The sequence below is a fragment of the Triticum aestivum genome, chromosome 3B (genome assembly GCF_018294505.1).
Source record: "Triticum aestivum cultivar Chinese Spring chromosome 3B, IWGSC CS RefSeq v2.1, whole genome shotgun sequence".
Classification (NCBI taxonomy): domain Eukaryota; kingdom Viridiplantae; phylum Streptophyta; class Magnoliopsida; order Poales; family Poaceae; genus Triticum; species Triticum aestivum.
This window is the reverse complement of record NC_057801.1, coordinates 576,086,957-576,102,468: the sequence shown is the minus strand read 5'-3', so window position 1 is coordinate 576,102,468 and position 15,512 is coordinate 576,086,957. Positions and strand designations below refer to the sequence as shown.

General features: G+C 44.8%; 1 protein-coding gene across 2 annotated transcripts; it reads left to right on the top strand.

The window, feature by feature from the left end:
- Positions 1 to 12,420: 12,420 nt before the first annotated feature.
- On the top strand, positions 12,421 to 14,699 carry LOC123071013 (uncharacterized). Of its 2 annotated transcripts, none has more exons than XM_044494469.1 (5): positions 12,421 to 12,679; positions 13,396 to 13,646; positions 13,727 to 13,796; positions 13,906 to 14,101; positions 14,192 to 14,699. In XM_044494469.1, the coding sequence occupies exons 2-5, from the start codon at positions 13,465 to 13,467 to the stop codon at positions 14,419 to 14,421; spliced, it is 678 nt and encodes a 225-aa protein (XP_044350404.1). In that variant the 5' UTR covers positions 12,421 to 12,679; positions 13,396 to 13,464; the 3' UTR covers positions 14,422 to 14,699. The 2 variants fall into 2 exon arrangements, with proteins under 2 accessions (XP_044350404.1, XP_044350405.1); XM_044494470.1 differs by having other exon boundaries at positions 12,435 to 12,679; positions 13,476 to 13,646.
- The last annotated feature ends 813 nt before the right edge of the window (positions 14,700 to 15,512 follow it).

Below are 15,512 nucleotides of genomic sequence, written 5' to 3'. Positions count from 1 at the left end.
TAAACGCAATTGGAGACACGGATGTTTTTGTCATGGTTCCGATAGGTGGTGCTATCGTACATCCACGTTGATGGAGACTTCAACCCACGAAGGGTAATGGTTGCGCGAGTCCACGGAGGGCTCCATCCACGAAGGGTCCACGAAGAAGCAACCTTGTCTATCCCAGCATGGCCGTCGCCCACGAAGGACTTGCCTCACTAGCGGTAGATCTTCACGAAGTAGGCGATCTCCTTGCCCTTACAAACTCCTTGGTTCAACTCCACAATCTTGTCGGAGGCTCCCAAGTGACACCTAGCCAATCTAGGAGACACCACTCTCCAAGAAGTAACAAATGGTGTGTTGATGATGAACTCCTTGCTCTTGTGCTTCAAATGATAGTCTCCCCAACACTCAAATCTCTCTCACATGATTTGGATTTGGTGGAAAGAAGATTTGAGTGGAAAGCAACTTGGGGAAGGCTAGAGATCAAGATTCATATGGTAGGAATGGAATATCTTGGTCTCAACACAAGGGTAGGTGGTTCTTTCTCAGAAAATGTAGGTTGGAAGTGTAGGCCCGTTCTGATGGCTCTCTCCATGAATGAAGAGGAGGTGGAGGGGTATATATAGCCTCCACACAAAATCTAACCGTTACACACAACTTACCAAACTCGGTGGGACTGAATTTTTAAACTTGGTCGGACCGATTCAGCAAATCTAGTGACTGTTAGGATTTTCGGTGGGACCGACATGCAACTCGGTAGGACCGATATGGTTAGGGTTAGGGCATAACGTACTCTCGGTGAGACCGATTACACAAACTCGGTGAGACCAATTTTGGTAATAAGCTAACCAGAGAGTTGGTCAGGTAAACTCGGTGGGACCGATTCGCTCATTTCGGTGAGACCGAAATGTTACAAAAGGGAAACAGAGAGTTTACATTGCAATCTCGGTGGGACCGATCGCTCATCTCCGTAGGACCGAAACATTACAAAGGGAAACAGAGAGAATACAATCCCATCTCGGTGAGACCGAGATCCCTATGGGTGAGACCGATTTGCCTAGGGTTTGTGGCAGTGGCTATGACATCTGAACTCGGTGGCGCCGGATAGAAAGAATCGGTGGGGTCGAGTTAGACTTTTGGTTTAGGTCATATGTGGATGTGGGAAAGTAGTTGAGGGTTTTGGAGCATATCACTAAGCACTATGAAGCAAGAACCTCATTAAGCAACACCTCATCCCTCCTTGATAGTATTGGCTTTTCCTATAGACTAAATGTGATCTTGGATCACTAAAATATAAAATGTAGAGTCTTGAGCTTTGAGCTTGAGCCAATCCTTTTATCCTTAGTATTTTGAGGGGTCCACTTTCCTCATCCATGCCATGCCATTCATTGAGCTTTTCCTGAAATATTTATCTTGGAATAATGTTAGCTCAATGAGCTATATGTTGTTAGGAATTACCAAAACCACCTAGGGATAGTTGCACTTTCAATCTCCCCCTTTTTGGTAATTGATGACAACATATAGATCAAAGCTTCGACAAATGATAATAAGAGTGAAAAACATTGTCGCTTTGAGAAGTATGTGATAAGCAAGAGCTCCCCCTAAATTTGTGCATAGTTTAAGATTTGCTTTGGACTGCAAATGCACAAAGAGTTAGGCTGATGGGTTACTCTTCCATTGGTGGAGCGCTCAAAATGATAACAATATAATACATGCACTCATCACCAAGCAAAGTGAATGATCATATAGAGATAAAAGGATAATGTCATCCAACAAGCATTAATGTAGCATATGATCAAACACATGATCATCCAAGTATCACATAGTCATAAGGTATCTCAATCAAGCAAATAAAGTTCAACCACCAAAGCGAGAGAGAATAAAAGGCAATGCTCTCTCTCGAAGCCTATGATCTATGCATTTTTCTCCCCCTTTGGCAACAAGTTACCAAAAAGTTCATAGAAAATGCATAGCACTAAATCGTCTCTCAGGCTTGATCTTCAGGTGGTGGTGTAGACAGAACTCCAAGGACAAAGACTTCAGTAGATGTGGATGGAGCTGGTTGCACTAGGGCTGTAGCTGGTGCAGATGAAGTGGCCCCGGTGTCTGTCACTGGCACTGCAGCTAACCTCTGACCTCTAGGCACTCTGGCAAATGCCTCAGTGGTTGTCTTGCCCTTCCTCTCCTGCATATCATCCTGGAGTTGCTCAACAACAGACTGGATCTCAGTTACCTTCACATCCAAGTCATAGAACTTCTGCTCCATGATCCTCTCCAGGCTCTCCTGGTTTTGAGTCAAGGTGGCCAGCCCCTTCTCAATCCTCAGAGTGGATGCAATCAAGTAGCCAAGCTGATCCTGTTTGCTCTTCAAGAAGTACTGAGATGCCTCTTCCATTGTTGGCATTTTGGCAGCCTTCTCAGTCCTTGCCTTCTCCTTCTTTCCTTGTGCTTGCACAGAAGATGGTTCATCTTCATCCATAACCACTTGGTTGTCCTCAAAATCTGGATAGATAGGCATATGATCCTTGTCCAACAAGTATGTGCCTGTGCCCATCTTGGAGTTAATCAGCTCCTAGATCTATGGGGCATACCCACAACTTCTTTTTTGGTCAGTAGCTGCCCTCTTGATAGTTTCAACTATAAGACTCATGACCTTGAACTTTTGTGGCACATCAAATAAGTGTAGCAGATTTGTTGCATGGCCTCTGATCATGTTGTGATCACCTGACTTGGGCAAAAGAGTGTGCCTGAGGATCCAGTTGATGGTTGGCAGTCCTGACAGAAGGTAATGTACTGATCCAAACTTGTGTGTTTCAATAGCAGCATCTGGGATCTCCTTGTACATATGTGCCATAGTGTTGTGATCCATCTTCTTCTTGGCATAGACATCCAAGTCATCCTCTTTCTCCTTAGGTGCATTGATCAGATTAACCCATTATTCAATTGATGATTGGTACCTAGTACCTTCAGACATCCATACTATCCTGCCATCTGGATAGAAGTGTGTTATGGAGTAGAATTGCATTATTAGCTCATCATTCCACTTTGTGAGCTTCTGCCCAACAAAGTCTGCCACTCCACAAGCACTGAAGCTATCATACACACCAGGATAGTGTTCTTCATTCTCCTTGATGTATTCCCAGTTCACCCATCTCATGTCACACACTATTGGCTTCTTGTCCAGCAGCACTGTCTCATAAAAATCCTGTTGTTCCTTTGTGTGGAACTTGTAGTCTACAGCAGTTCTCCTTCTGGTGGCATATGGATCTGACTCTCTCCATAGCCTCAATCCTGAATACTTCCTTATCTTCATGTTCTTAGCTACAGGATGGGCATCATTATGATCTGGAATTTTAGGCTTCAATTTTCTCAAGACCTGTGACTCATCATCTTCTTCTTCCATTGCAGCTTCAGGCACTGGGGCCTTGTTCTTCTCTGCAGCTGGAATGCTCCTGGTACTCCTCTTGGGTGCAGTTTTGGATTTTGGAGCAGCTGCCTTGGGAGCTTCTTTGGGCTTAGATGGAGCAGCCCCTGACCCTATAGCATCTCCCATAAGCTTCTGTGCCTTAGGTGCTGGTGCAGCAACCTCTTCCTCTTCATCTTCCATCATTGAGGGCTTCCCAATTACTCTGGCCATGGTCTTCTTGACCCTTTCTTTTCTTTTCTTGCCATCTCCAGTTTCTTCAGCAACAGTTTTTGAGGCTTCAACAGTTGAAGCTCTGGTTTTAGACATGTGAATCCTTTTGGCAGGTGCTTTGGTCTTCATACCAGGCTTAGTAGCTGCAGCTGAGCCATATTCTTTCTTGAGCACCTTCTTCTTGGAAGTGGCCTCATCCTCAACGGCCACATAGTCTTCATCCTCAGATTCTGAGGTTCTCTTCTTTCTGGCCCTGGTGGCAGCTTTGGGTAGGTTGCTTGGGGTGCTCCTGCTGCCATCATCATAGCTGCTAGAGGGACTAGTGCCCTCACTCACTTGAACCTGCTCCTCTTTCATGTTCTGGTTGTCACTTTGATCAGACATATTGCAAACACTGACAACAGACCCTGTGAGTAGATATAGATGAGATAGAGTGGATGAGCATCACAAAATACAGAGGTTTTTGCAAAAGAATGAGTCAAAAACTTAGTTTTAGTTTTCCACAGAAAGCATTTCAGATCTACCGATTTGTGAACTCGGTGATACCGAAGCAGCTTTTGGAACCTAAACTAGTGAACTCGGTCAGACCGAGTCACAGTTTAGTGGTACCGAGACTGCTAGGGTTTCACAAAGTCCTGAATTCGGTCACACCGATTTGCAATTCTCGGTCTGACCGAGAATTACATGTGCTATGGCCCTTAGCCGAATCGATGGTACCGAGTTCTACAACTCGGTTGGTCCGATATGGTTTCGGCGGAAACCTAACCCTAAATTTTCAATTCATCTCTTATCTACGGAGTGTTTTGACTAGATAAGATTGTTTCAATCGTGGCAAGATTCATGGCGAACACAATGTGCTAGGAATCAGATTGGGATAGCACAGTGATCGAATTCATACCCTAGTTCGGCGATGAACTTGCTACGGTGGCAACGGTGGGGATGATTCCCGTTGACGGCGGCGGACCAGCGGTAGGAGGCAGCTGGCGATGAGGAGGACGATCCGGAGACCCTGGAGGCAGAGCGGGCTGAGCGCGGGCAAAAGAGTTCGGAGAAAATTTCCAAAGTTTTGCCCGTGGGTATATATAGCCCGACCCTGTCGGTGTGACCGAGTGGAACAACTCGGTCGCACCGAGATGCATAACTGCAAGCAGTTACAGCAACTTGGTGTGACCGAAAAGTTCAAATTGGTTGCACCGAGATTGAAAACCTAGATCAACTTAGTGATCTCGGTATGACCGAAATGGAAGAATCGGTCAGACCGAAACGCACAAAGAAGTTTTGGAAGTTTAAGTCTATGACGAATCGGGGACTCCGAGTGCTCCTCACACAGAGTGGTTCGAATCTGACTTGATCAAATTTTGCGATGCATCATGAATAGAGTTTGAGACGAGAAGAGCATAGATAGCTAGAGAAGGTTCTTAGGCATTCTTGTCCATCCACTTGGCAAAAGAAAAAGAAACCAATCAATCAAAACAACAAGTGGATGTCCTCGAATGAGTAAAATATGCAACCAACATGCTCACACAATAAAATGGCAAATGAAATATGTGGCGAAGCATGCACAACAAATTCTAGCATCTATCAAGCAATTGGCGATGACTAGGTCATCTATATATGAGTATATTGACTTAGGAGTCAAATGAGAACATTTGATCATAGGTCATACTCATCGTTTAAGCTCAAGTGGGGTTACCACTTTTACATAATGCATTGTTGTGTTCACACCATTAGAGTTGCTTTGACTCAATTCTTAGAGTAAAGCTCCCCCTAGATGTGAGATCCCCCCTTAGAGGGATGAACTAACCTTGGGTTTTTCGATGATGATTTCATGTAGGTGTTGAAGATGTGGATGCTCAATGTTGATGTAGATCATTTGGAGCAATCCTTTGGAGTGAGTTGCACTTTCAATACCTACACGGGTTAGTCCCACAAGGAACAAACAAGGATATCCATAGACATAGAGTGATGCACACACAAGATGATGTCTATGAGAGCATTAGCTTACCTTGTCCCTTGTCTTACCAACAAGAGGGTTTGTGACTCCTTGAACTAGTGCAAGATGTGGAAGTTGATTGCACTAGTTATTGCCAAAATGATATGAGTGGAATATTTTAGCGGAGTCACCCTCAAGAACTCTCTAGTTCTTCTTCTTCGGGATCCACATCATCTTGATGGGAATCCTTGGAGTTGTAGTTGTACTAGATGAAGTAGAGCTTGACGTAGTCTTGGGAACCCACTTGACCAAGGCCTTTGGAGCTTCTTCAAATGCATCGATCTCTTCTTGAAGCTTGTCCTTGCCTTTTTGCTTGTGGTCTTGTGGTGGAAGATCATCTTGGGCTTGTGTCCCCTTGAAGGAAGTAGGATCATACTTCTCTTGTTGAGGAACAAATTCTGTCTTGGGGTATTGATCTTCTTCCCACTCAACTCCATTGGCATTAGGGATGGCAACGGGGCCCCATACTCGCCAAACCCGTGGGGATTTCATCTATTAGGGGGTGGGGATGGGCGAAAAACATCCCCATGGGGATATTTACCAAACTATTTTATTCCCCATAGGGTACAACGGGGACGGGGACGATATCCTATTCCCCAGACCCAATACCCATCGGGGACCCGGTTAGTAACTGTGATACTACTGTCAACCTTAAAATATTCACAAACAAACATGTGAAAACAAAAAAAAGTCTGAAAAAACCTTAAACCTATCTCACATCCTCACCTCAGCTGCCACCATGACCAAGAAGTCAATACGACCTAGACAGGCATTAGCAGGACAAGGACAACACCATGTATGTATGTTGATTATAGGGTGTCATATTATGTATATGATTATTTGTTTATGGGGATGGGGACCCTAATGGGCCCCCGTTCCCCAGTGGGGCATGGGTATGGGGAAATTTCATCCCCAGTCATGTAAACGGGGATGGGGATGGGATGTTAGGGAATAGATGGGGATGGGGATGTTGTAGGTATCCCCATAGGGGATTGTCCCCATTGCCATCCCTAATTGGCATTGAACTTTCGTTCAAAACCAACACCTTGATTCTTCCGGTGCCTTCCTTGCTTGCGTACAATTTCCTCAAATTGCTTACTCCCGGCAAGGCTCTTGTAAACACATTTCTCTATAATTCCCTTCAATAAGCTATTTTCTTGCTCAAGTGTAACTTGGCTAAGAGAATCATTAGTGGAATCAAGAGAACTACTAGAAGCAACAACATTGGATTTAGCATGATTATTGTTACTACTAGAGGAAGAATCCTTCTTGTTCTTGTTACTAGACTTGACTTGAGGCATGTAAGTAGATAAGAGTAAACGCTTGGCAATGTAAGAAGAACTTTTCTTACGAAGATCATCATTGATTGCCTTTAAGAACTCATGCTCTTGCTCAAGGTTGAGCTTTTCAAAGCGTAACTTCTCATGAGTCCTTAAAAGTTCTCGATGATCTTCTAAGATAGTTTTATGAGCTAACTTAAGAGTGTTTAGTTCTTTAGTTAGAAGCTCAATCTTCTCCTTATCATTGTCATTCATTTTATCTTGATTAGCATGATTAATTAACGTTCCATCATAGTATTCATCACTAGAGTTGTCAACAAGTAAATCATCATCACCTAACAAGTCATCTTCATCACTATTGAAATCAACATACTCAGGGTGGGATACCTTTGGAACTTTGGCCATGAAGCATCTTCCAATTCCTTCATTTGGTGAATCAAATCTGTCGTAGGAGTTGGTTGGCACAAGTGCTAGACCGGCAACACCTTCATCTTGAGTATATTCGGAGTCGGAGTGATAGCTTCTCTCGGAGTGATTGTCGGAGTCGGAGCCGGATACCCATTCACCAACATGAGCTTAATGTCTTCATTTTGTCTAGCTCCTTGATGACTTGTCCTTCCTTTCTGAATCCTTGCTTCTCCGGGATGTTCTTCGTTCATAACGATCATATCTACTCCTTCTCTCTCTTGGTGGTGATTCTTCTCTTATACTTCTCTTCTTAGGTGATTCTTCTCTTCTTTTGTAGGGTGTCGTACACTCATTGGAATAGTGTCCGGGTCTTCCATAATTGTAGCAATTACACTCTCGACTAGAAGATCTTTTGTCATTGTAGGACCTTGACTTGGAGCTTCTCTCTTTGCTTCTACTCTTGTAGAATTTGTTGAAGTCCTTCACCATTAAGCTCAATTCTTCATTGAAGATTTGTTTCTCACTTGATGATGTGGGGGCTTCACATGAGGCTTTGTAAGCACCACTTGATTTGTTGTGAAGTTCCTCCTTATCCTTGAGGGACATCTCATGAGCAACAATTCTTCCAATGACTTCCGTTGGCTTGAGATCTTTGTAATTGGGCATCATTTGGATCAATGTGCACACGGTATCATATTTTCCATCCAAGGCTCTTAGGATCTTCTTGATGATGAATCTGTCGGTCATCTCTTCACTTCCTAAGCCGGCGATCTCATTTGTGATAAGATCAAGCCTAGAGTACATTTCAGCGACACCTTCACCATTCTTCATTTTGAACTTGTCAAGTTGACTTTGAAGCACATCCAACTTGGATTCCTTGACGGAGTCGGTACCTTCATGCATATCAATCAAAGTATCCCAAATTTCCTTTACATTCTCAAGACGGCTGATTTTGTTGAATTCTTCGGGGCACAATCCGTTGAAGAGGATATCACAAGCTTGAGCGTTGTATTGCAACATCTTCAACTCTTCCGCGGTAGCTTCACGGTTCGGTTCTCTCTCATCAAAGATATCATCTTGCAAGCCAATACACACAATAGCCCAAACAGCGGGGTTATGTCCAAGAATATGCATTTTCATCTTATGCTTCCAACTAGCAAAATTAGTACCATCAAAGTAAGGACCTCTACGGTGATAATTTCCCTCGCTAGACGCCATACTCTCCTAGGTTGTGAAACCAAGGCTATGACTACCAAAAGCTATGGAAATCAAAGCAAATGGAGACCAAAGCTCTGATACCACTTGTAGGATCGAAAGTATGTCTAGAGGGGGGTGATTAGACTACTTGAGCAAATGAAAACTTATCCTTTTCCCAATTTTAGTCTTTGGCAGATTTTAGCTAACTTAGCACAAGTCAAGCAATCTTAACACAATTCAAGAAAGCATACAAAGAGTATATGAGCAACGAAAAGTAAAGCATGCAACTTGCAAGAATGTAAAGGGAAGGGTTTGGATAATTCAAACGCAATTGGAGACACATATGTTTTTGTCGTGGTTCCGATAGGTGGTGCTATCGTACACCACGTTGATGGAGACTTCAACCCACGAAGGGTAACGGTTGCGCGAGTCCACGGAGGGCTCCACCCACGAAGGGTCCACGAAGAAGCAACCTTGTCTATCCCACCATGGCCGTCGCCCACGAAGGACTTGCCTCACTAGCGGTAGATCTTCACAAAGTAGGCGATCTCCTTGCCCTTGCAAAGTCTTTGGTTCAACTCCACAATCTTGTCGGAGGCTCCCAACTGACACCTAGCCAATCTAGGAGACACCACTCTCCAAGAAGTAACAAATGGTGTGTTGATGATGAACTCCTTGCTCTTGTGCTTCAAATGATAGTCTCCCCAACACTCAACTCTCTCTCACAGGATTTGGATTTGGTGGAAAAAAGATTTGAGTGGAAAGCAACTTGGGGAAGGCTAGAGATCAAGATTCATATGGTAGGAATGGAATATCTTGGTCTCAACACAAGGGTAGGTGGTTCTTTCTCAGAAAATGTAGGTTAGAAGTGTAGGCTAGTTCTAATGGCTCTCTCCACGAATGAAGAGGAGGTGGAGGGGTATATATAGCCTCCACACAAAATCTAACCGTTACACACAACTTACCAAACTCGGTGGGACTGGGTTGTTAAACTCGGTCGGACCGATTCAGCAAATCTAGTGACCGTTAGGGGTGGGACCGACATGCAACTCGGTAGGACCGATATGGTTAGGTTTAGGGCATAACGTAATCTCGGTGAGACCGATTACACAAACTCAATGAAACCGATTTTGGTATAATGAGCTAACCAGAGAGTTGGTCAGGTAAACTCGGTGGGACCGATTCACTCATTTCGGTGAGACCGAAATGTTACAGAAGGGAAATAGAGAGTTTACGTTGCAATCTCGGTGGGACCGATCGCTCATCTCGGTAGGACCGAAACGTTACGAAGGGAAACAGAGAGATTACAATCCCATCTCAGTGAGACCGAGATCCCTATTGGCGAGACCGATTTGCCTAGGGTTTGTGGCAGTGGCTATGACATCTGAACTCGGTGGCGCCGGATAGAAAGAATCGGTGGGGCCGAGTTAGACTTTTGGTTTAGGTCATATGTGGATGTGGGAAAGTAGTTGAGGGTTTTGGAGCATATCACTAAGCACTATGAAGCAAGAACCTCATTAAGCAACACCTCATCCCTCCTTGATAGTATTGGCTTTTCCTATAGACTCAATGTGATCTTGGATCACTAAAATATAAAATGTAGAGTCTTGAGCTTTGAGCTTGAGCCAATCCTTTTATCCTTAGTATTTTGAGGGGTCCACTTTCCTCATCCATGCCATGCCATTCATTGAGCTTTTCCTGAAATATTTATCTTGGAATAATGTTAGCTCAATGAGCTATATGTTGTTAGGAATTACCAAAACCACCTAGGGATAGTTGCACTTTCAATAGGAATTTTCAATGTTGGAATCACGCGAAGATGGGCCTCGGGGGGCCCACCACCCACCAGGGCGCGCCAGGGGGCCCTGGTGTCTTGTAGGCAGCAGGGCCCCCCTTTGGTGGTTCTTTGCTCCATTATTTATCTTTTCTTCCAAAAAAATTGTCAAAAAGTTTTGCCAATTCCGAGAATTTTTATTTTTGCACAAAAAACAACACCACGGTAGTTCTGCCTAAAACAACATCTGTCTGTGTTAGTTCCATTCAAATCATACCAAAACCATATAAAATTGTTGTAAACATGACATGAATACTTCATAAATAATAGATACATTGGAGACGTATTAGCACCCATGCAGAATTTCATGGGGGTAGGGCTCTTCCTCCCTTGATTCTTCGATGCTAACCTTTTCACTTGGCTAGTTACATTAAATCCATAATTAAATTTATGTAGGCGTAACATCTCTCAAAATTATGTAGGCTTAGAGCAACTCTAGCAGACCCCCTATACTCGCGAGAACTGAAAAATTCCAACGACTATGCTGGGTTGGCCAATTTTTTGGGCCGGGCCAGAGCCTGTATAGTTGCTCGGCCCATATTTTTTTACAGTGGCCCGCAAACTGCCCCCACGCGGCATATCTACGAGTTTCGCGCGAGGATACGGGCCGAAACCCTATCCCTCGCCGCCGTGACTCACCCTATCCCCTCTCCAATTTGTCGTCGCCGTTGAGAAATCAGCCATGCCCCGCCCCCCAATCTACGAGGATGTGGAACTCCGGTTGGCGTGGCGGCGGCGAAGACCTGGATTGCAGGTGTTGCATCACCTCCGACGTGGCGCGCAAGCATGCGGCTAAGTGATACATGAAGTGCGGGGCTCCTAGTGCCGGAGTCCCTCCTCCACCGCGAGACGGAGGAGTACGACTTCCGCCATGCATGGCGCTCCGGCGCGGGGAGCTCTTCAGGGTCGGGGTTGCTTCCGGTGAAGAGGGAGAGGGAGCCATGCGACCTTCCCGCCGGCAAGGTCGAGCCGCAGAAGGAGCGCCCGCGCGACTGCGGCATCATCGGGCCAGAGGACTACTTCGTTGGGCCCGACGTGCACGCTTTCGAGGCGGCACTCACTGAGTGCATTGCGCGCGAGCAGCAGGAGGAGGGCGCGCGTCACCGGCGAGACGACGAGCTCAGCGGCCTCTTCTTCAAGCAGGCGCTCGCTACCGGCTGTGATTTCCACGAGAAGCAGGCCACATGGGGTCGCGAGCAAGAGGAGCAGGACAAGAAATACGTCGATCTTTTCTCCTCCAACTCCGACGATGATGAGTGAGCGCTACTGCCGTCGCAGGGTCGCCGCCGCACCCAAAGTGCTCCGGTGAGCTCTAATTTTGCCTAGTTAGAGTACGGCAGTATCACATTGTAGTATAAGGGTTCCTTTGATTCAAAGGAATTTTATAGGATTTCTTAAGGATTGAAATCCTTAGGATTTTTTTCTATGTTGGTTCTTTGATTCATAGGATTGAATCCCATAGGAATTTTTCTCATGAAATCTTTTATATTACATTTCATAGAAAATCTAACATCCACTTCAATCTCTTTTTACAATTCCTTTGTTTTTCATGTGCCATCAAACACTCATTGCTAATTCTATAGGATTCAAGTGAGTATGCCACTCCAATCCTATACTTTTCCTATTCCTACGTTTTCAAAATCCTACAAATCAAAGAGGCCCTAAATGAAGCGACGATCGACCTATGTAGCCATGATCTAACTATGATGAATGGACTGTTCTTCAATTTCGCCCGTGAATGCTTTCTTTTGAAATTTACGATTTCAAATATGGTGTCTGTTCGGCCGCAGCAGAAATGGCCCCTCAAATCTCTGCTTTCGCGGTTTTTATGTCACGTTTACGGTTCCTGAGTATAAGGGTCTGCTAAGGTTGCTTTTAGAAAAAGACCTGTAAACTACTACCTCTATCCCATAATATAAGAATGTTTTTGACATTAGTGTAGTGCCAAAAACGTTCTTATATTATGGAACGAAGGGAGTATTATATCCGCACACTAATAAATTAATTATCATCTTTATTATGCAATCCCTACGCTAAAGAATTGTACTACCAAGGGGGTGCTTTTCCTAGTAAAATAACAAAATATATATCTTATCATCAGGAGAGTCATCATAGCAGCACGCCTTCTCCCTTTGTTTACTCTTCCCCTTCCACCCCTGGCGGATCCCGCCGTGCCGTACCTTAGCGTCGCCGCCGCCGCCGCCGCCGCCGCCGCCCCTCAATCGCCTCCCACCCACCAACACTGGGGACGCGCGTCGCCGCCGCCGCCGCCATCGCCGTTCCCCTTCTTCGTCGACTCCCAGGACATCGCGCCAGGGCTGTCCTGCTACCGTCTCCCTCCTTTCGAGGTACTCCCATCATCAGTTCCCCTTGTTGTTAAACCAATCCGTCTCACCAGGAGAAACAATCATCCGATTAGGAGTTCGATTAGGAGTTGCCGATCGATTAGGAAGTACCTCTCTATATGTATATCTACAGATCCCATTGGTTCGGCGATCGATCTTGACAACGATGAAAATAGCATGCTATTTCGGCGTTTTAACCTCCCTATAGACAATTTACTGCAAAATAGAGCTCCTGCCATGGATAATCTACTGTAATATCTCACCTTATGGAAGTCTGTTTCCTTCTCTTGATTGAAGTAGAACATGGTTTGGTGCTTTATGCAAGTTTGTTTCCTTCTCTGCTTTGGAGCATCATGCCATCCGAACATAATACTAGCTAAGGAGGTTTATGCAAGATTGTTTATGCAATATCATTCTAGTAGTTTTTCCTTTAGTTTCCTTCCCTTTTTGGATGCAAGTTTGTTTCCTTTAGTTTATTGCATGGTACAACTACAAATTTTGATGTAGTTTAACCATTGCAGGTCATGCCCTAGTTTAACCATTGCATGTAATTTAACCATTGAGTGTACGTGCCCTGTTTCCCCTGTTTTTCCTGTAGTTTAACCAGTGCTTAGAGCAATAGACTGATCTCCTTGTAACTACAAATTTTAGATGTTGAACTCCTTAATTTCTGGGATATATTTGGCATATTTTTTTTCACAACGCTATTTTGAATATAGGATGCTATAACCGATATAGCATTTGGAGAAGGGCCACACTATTTTTTACATTGATCTCGGCACCGACCGATGACGCACAGGAAGGCAGCAGGTGGATCAACCGACTCCACCATGGGGGCCTGGTTCTCTTTCCCGGGTAACGACGGGCGTGCGATCCCAAGAGAGTGGGCAGTTGCAGCTGGATTGGATGCCACTCCCTTCAACATGTGTCGACTGAAGAACGTGGGTCGCCCCGGCCCGCGCACACCAGAGTATGCAAATTTTACTTCTTTGCTTTGATTGGTTGTGTTGAATCAATGAAACGGTCCCTGATTTTTCTGTTTGATGACAGAGAATTCGACGCCTACCACATTCGCAATCTCGCGCGCTGGGCCCTCCAACATTACAACTCCAGCCACCTGGTACAATTCCGGCTAGTGTTTCATCCATCTCGATTCTTGCAGCGCATACATGTCCTGTTTTACTTGGTTATGCTTGTAATAATATGTGTGTGTGTGTCTATGTGTGCAGGGTGCTGAGTTCCGGTGCCCTGATCAGCCCACCACCGAGGCGAAGGCAGCCTGTGTTGGCTTCAGGGAAGATCTCTGGTACCACCTCAACTTCTTGGCCTGCCTAAAGGATGGCGGCGACGAGCAGAGCTTCTTCGCCGAGCTACGCTATGTCCGGTGTTCCAGCACAATAATCATCGAAACATGCACCATCTTAGGTACGCAGATATGTGTGGTTCTATTAATGTTCATGTTACACAACCCAGTTGATCCTAGCTGACCCCCCGCCCCCGCGCCTCCCTCTCCAGAAAAACCGTTTTGCCCCTTTAGAAGCAGTTGCACATTGTGTCCAGATGAATCCAAGATTTTGCATCCAAGCGATGTGGAGCTTGGGTGTGGGAAGGAGGGCCACCAAGAGGAATTCTTCCGCGAGAGGTGTGGATGGAACGGACATGTAAAGGAATTTTTCAGTCCAAGGGAGATGCTAGCGATACCCTCCAAGTTAGGAGGACCAGTGCCTCGATATAGACTGGAGTAACCATGATTTACTCCTACTTTCAGTTCAGTTGTAATGTTATACTACTTTTAGCCTTGTAAATTTATTATTTCCTATCGTCAATGCATTGGGGGTACAAGCTTTGTGTTTTCTCTAGAAGAAATGGATCTCCACGAGTGAATCTGTGAGAAATTAAATTTGTGGCAGTTTTGGCACAAAGAAGTAAGCCTTTCGTTTCACCTCTAGGTTGTTCAATGTAAACAATGCATTCCGTAAAATTATGGACTATACAAGCTTTGCGCACGTAGAACTTTCTTTTCTTTGTTATTACTGAGACTGTTTGAGTGTTTGCGTTGCCACGAAATAACACTTTTCATAGAAAAAATATACATCTATTGCAATCACTCGAGTGGTGACAAAAAACGTATGCTCGTTTTTCACCTCATGTGTAAAGATGTGCTCTCTGGAACGTGCCTTGCCCCAGCTCAATCTCGCCTCCAAACCCATTGTGACATTCTCCTCATGTCTTACAAAACTTCCGTGACCTTGTTAGTGAAGCTGCCATGTCCTCCAACAAAGGTCAGCACTCAGCAATGCATTTGACATGTCAACTTATGTGAGGATAATTTAGAAACATAAAACAACCCGTATTTTGTAGACTGATGACCTTCCATTCATGGCCAGACAAAGCTCCTGCAGTTCTCTAATAGGAAGCTAGTATACTTGAATGGCCTCCGGCGTCCATTGATCACCCATGGAGAAGAACTGGAGAGCTCAGCTATAGCCAGAGCAGGTGGTAGTACCAATTACATGCTGCTGGTACCAATGGCAACTTGACCACTTCAAATTGGAGGGACTATTCAGACCAATTCCCATACTGTAAAGCCTTTTTTATGATATATCAGAGGTTTTGTGTGAAAAGGCCGTGATCTAAATCATGTGGTCGGTTTGGACAGTGGCATTGCAAATGAGCTATGCTCTATGATTTCGTTTTGTTTACACCAGTGAGTGACCTATACCTTCCAATATATGGATTTGCCCGCTCCATAGAACTTTTCTCTTATGCTTGTGCCTTCCTTTATAAGCATCCACTGCTACTACTTCTTTAGGACATGGTTGACTTGCTTATCCCA

Excerpts from the sequence above, each read along its gene's own strand:
- LOC123071013 (XM_044494469.1), top strand. The coding sequence starts at position 13,465 with ATGACGCACAGGAAGGCAGCAGGTGGATCAACCGACTCCACCATGGGG. Across the intron at positions 13,647-13,726 it reads CCCGGCCCGCGCACACCAGA|AGAATTCGACGCCTACCACA; the intron begins GTATGCAAATTT and ends GTTTGATGACAG. Across the intron at positions 13,797-13,905 it reads ATTACAACTCCAGCCACCTG|GGTGCTGAGTTCCGGTGCCC; the intron begins GTACAATTCCGG and ends CTATGTGTGCAG.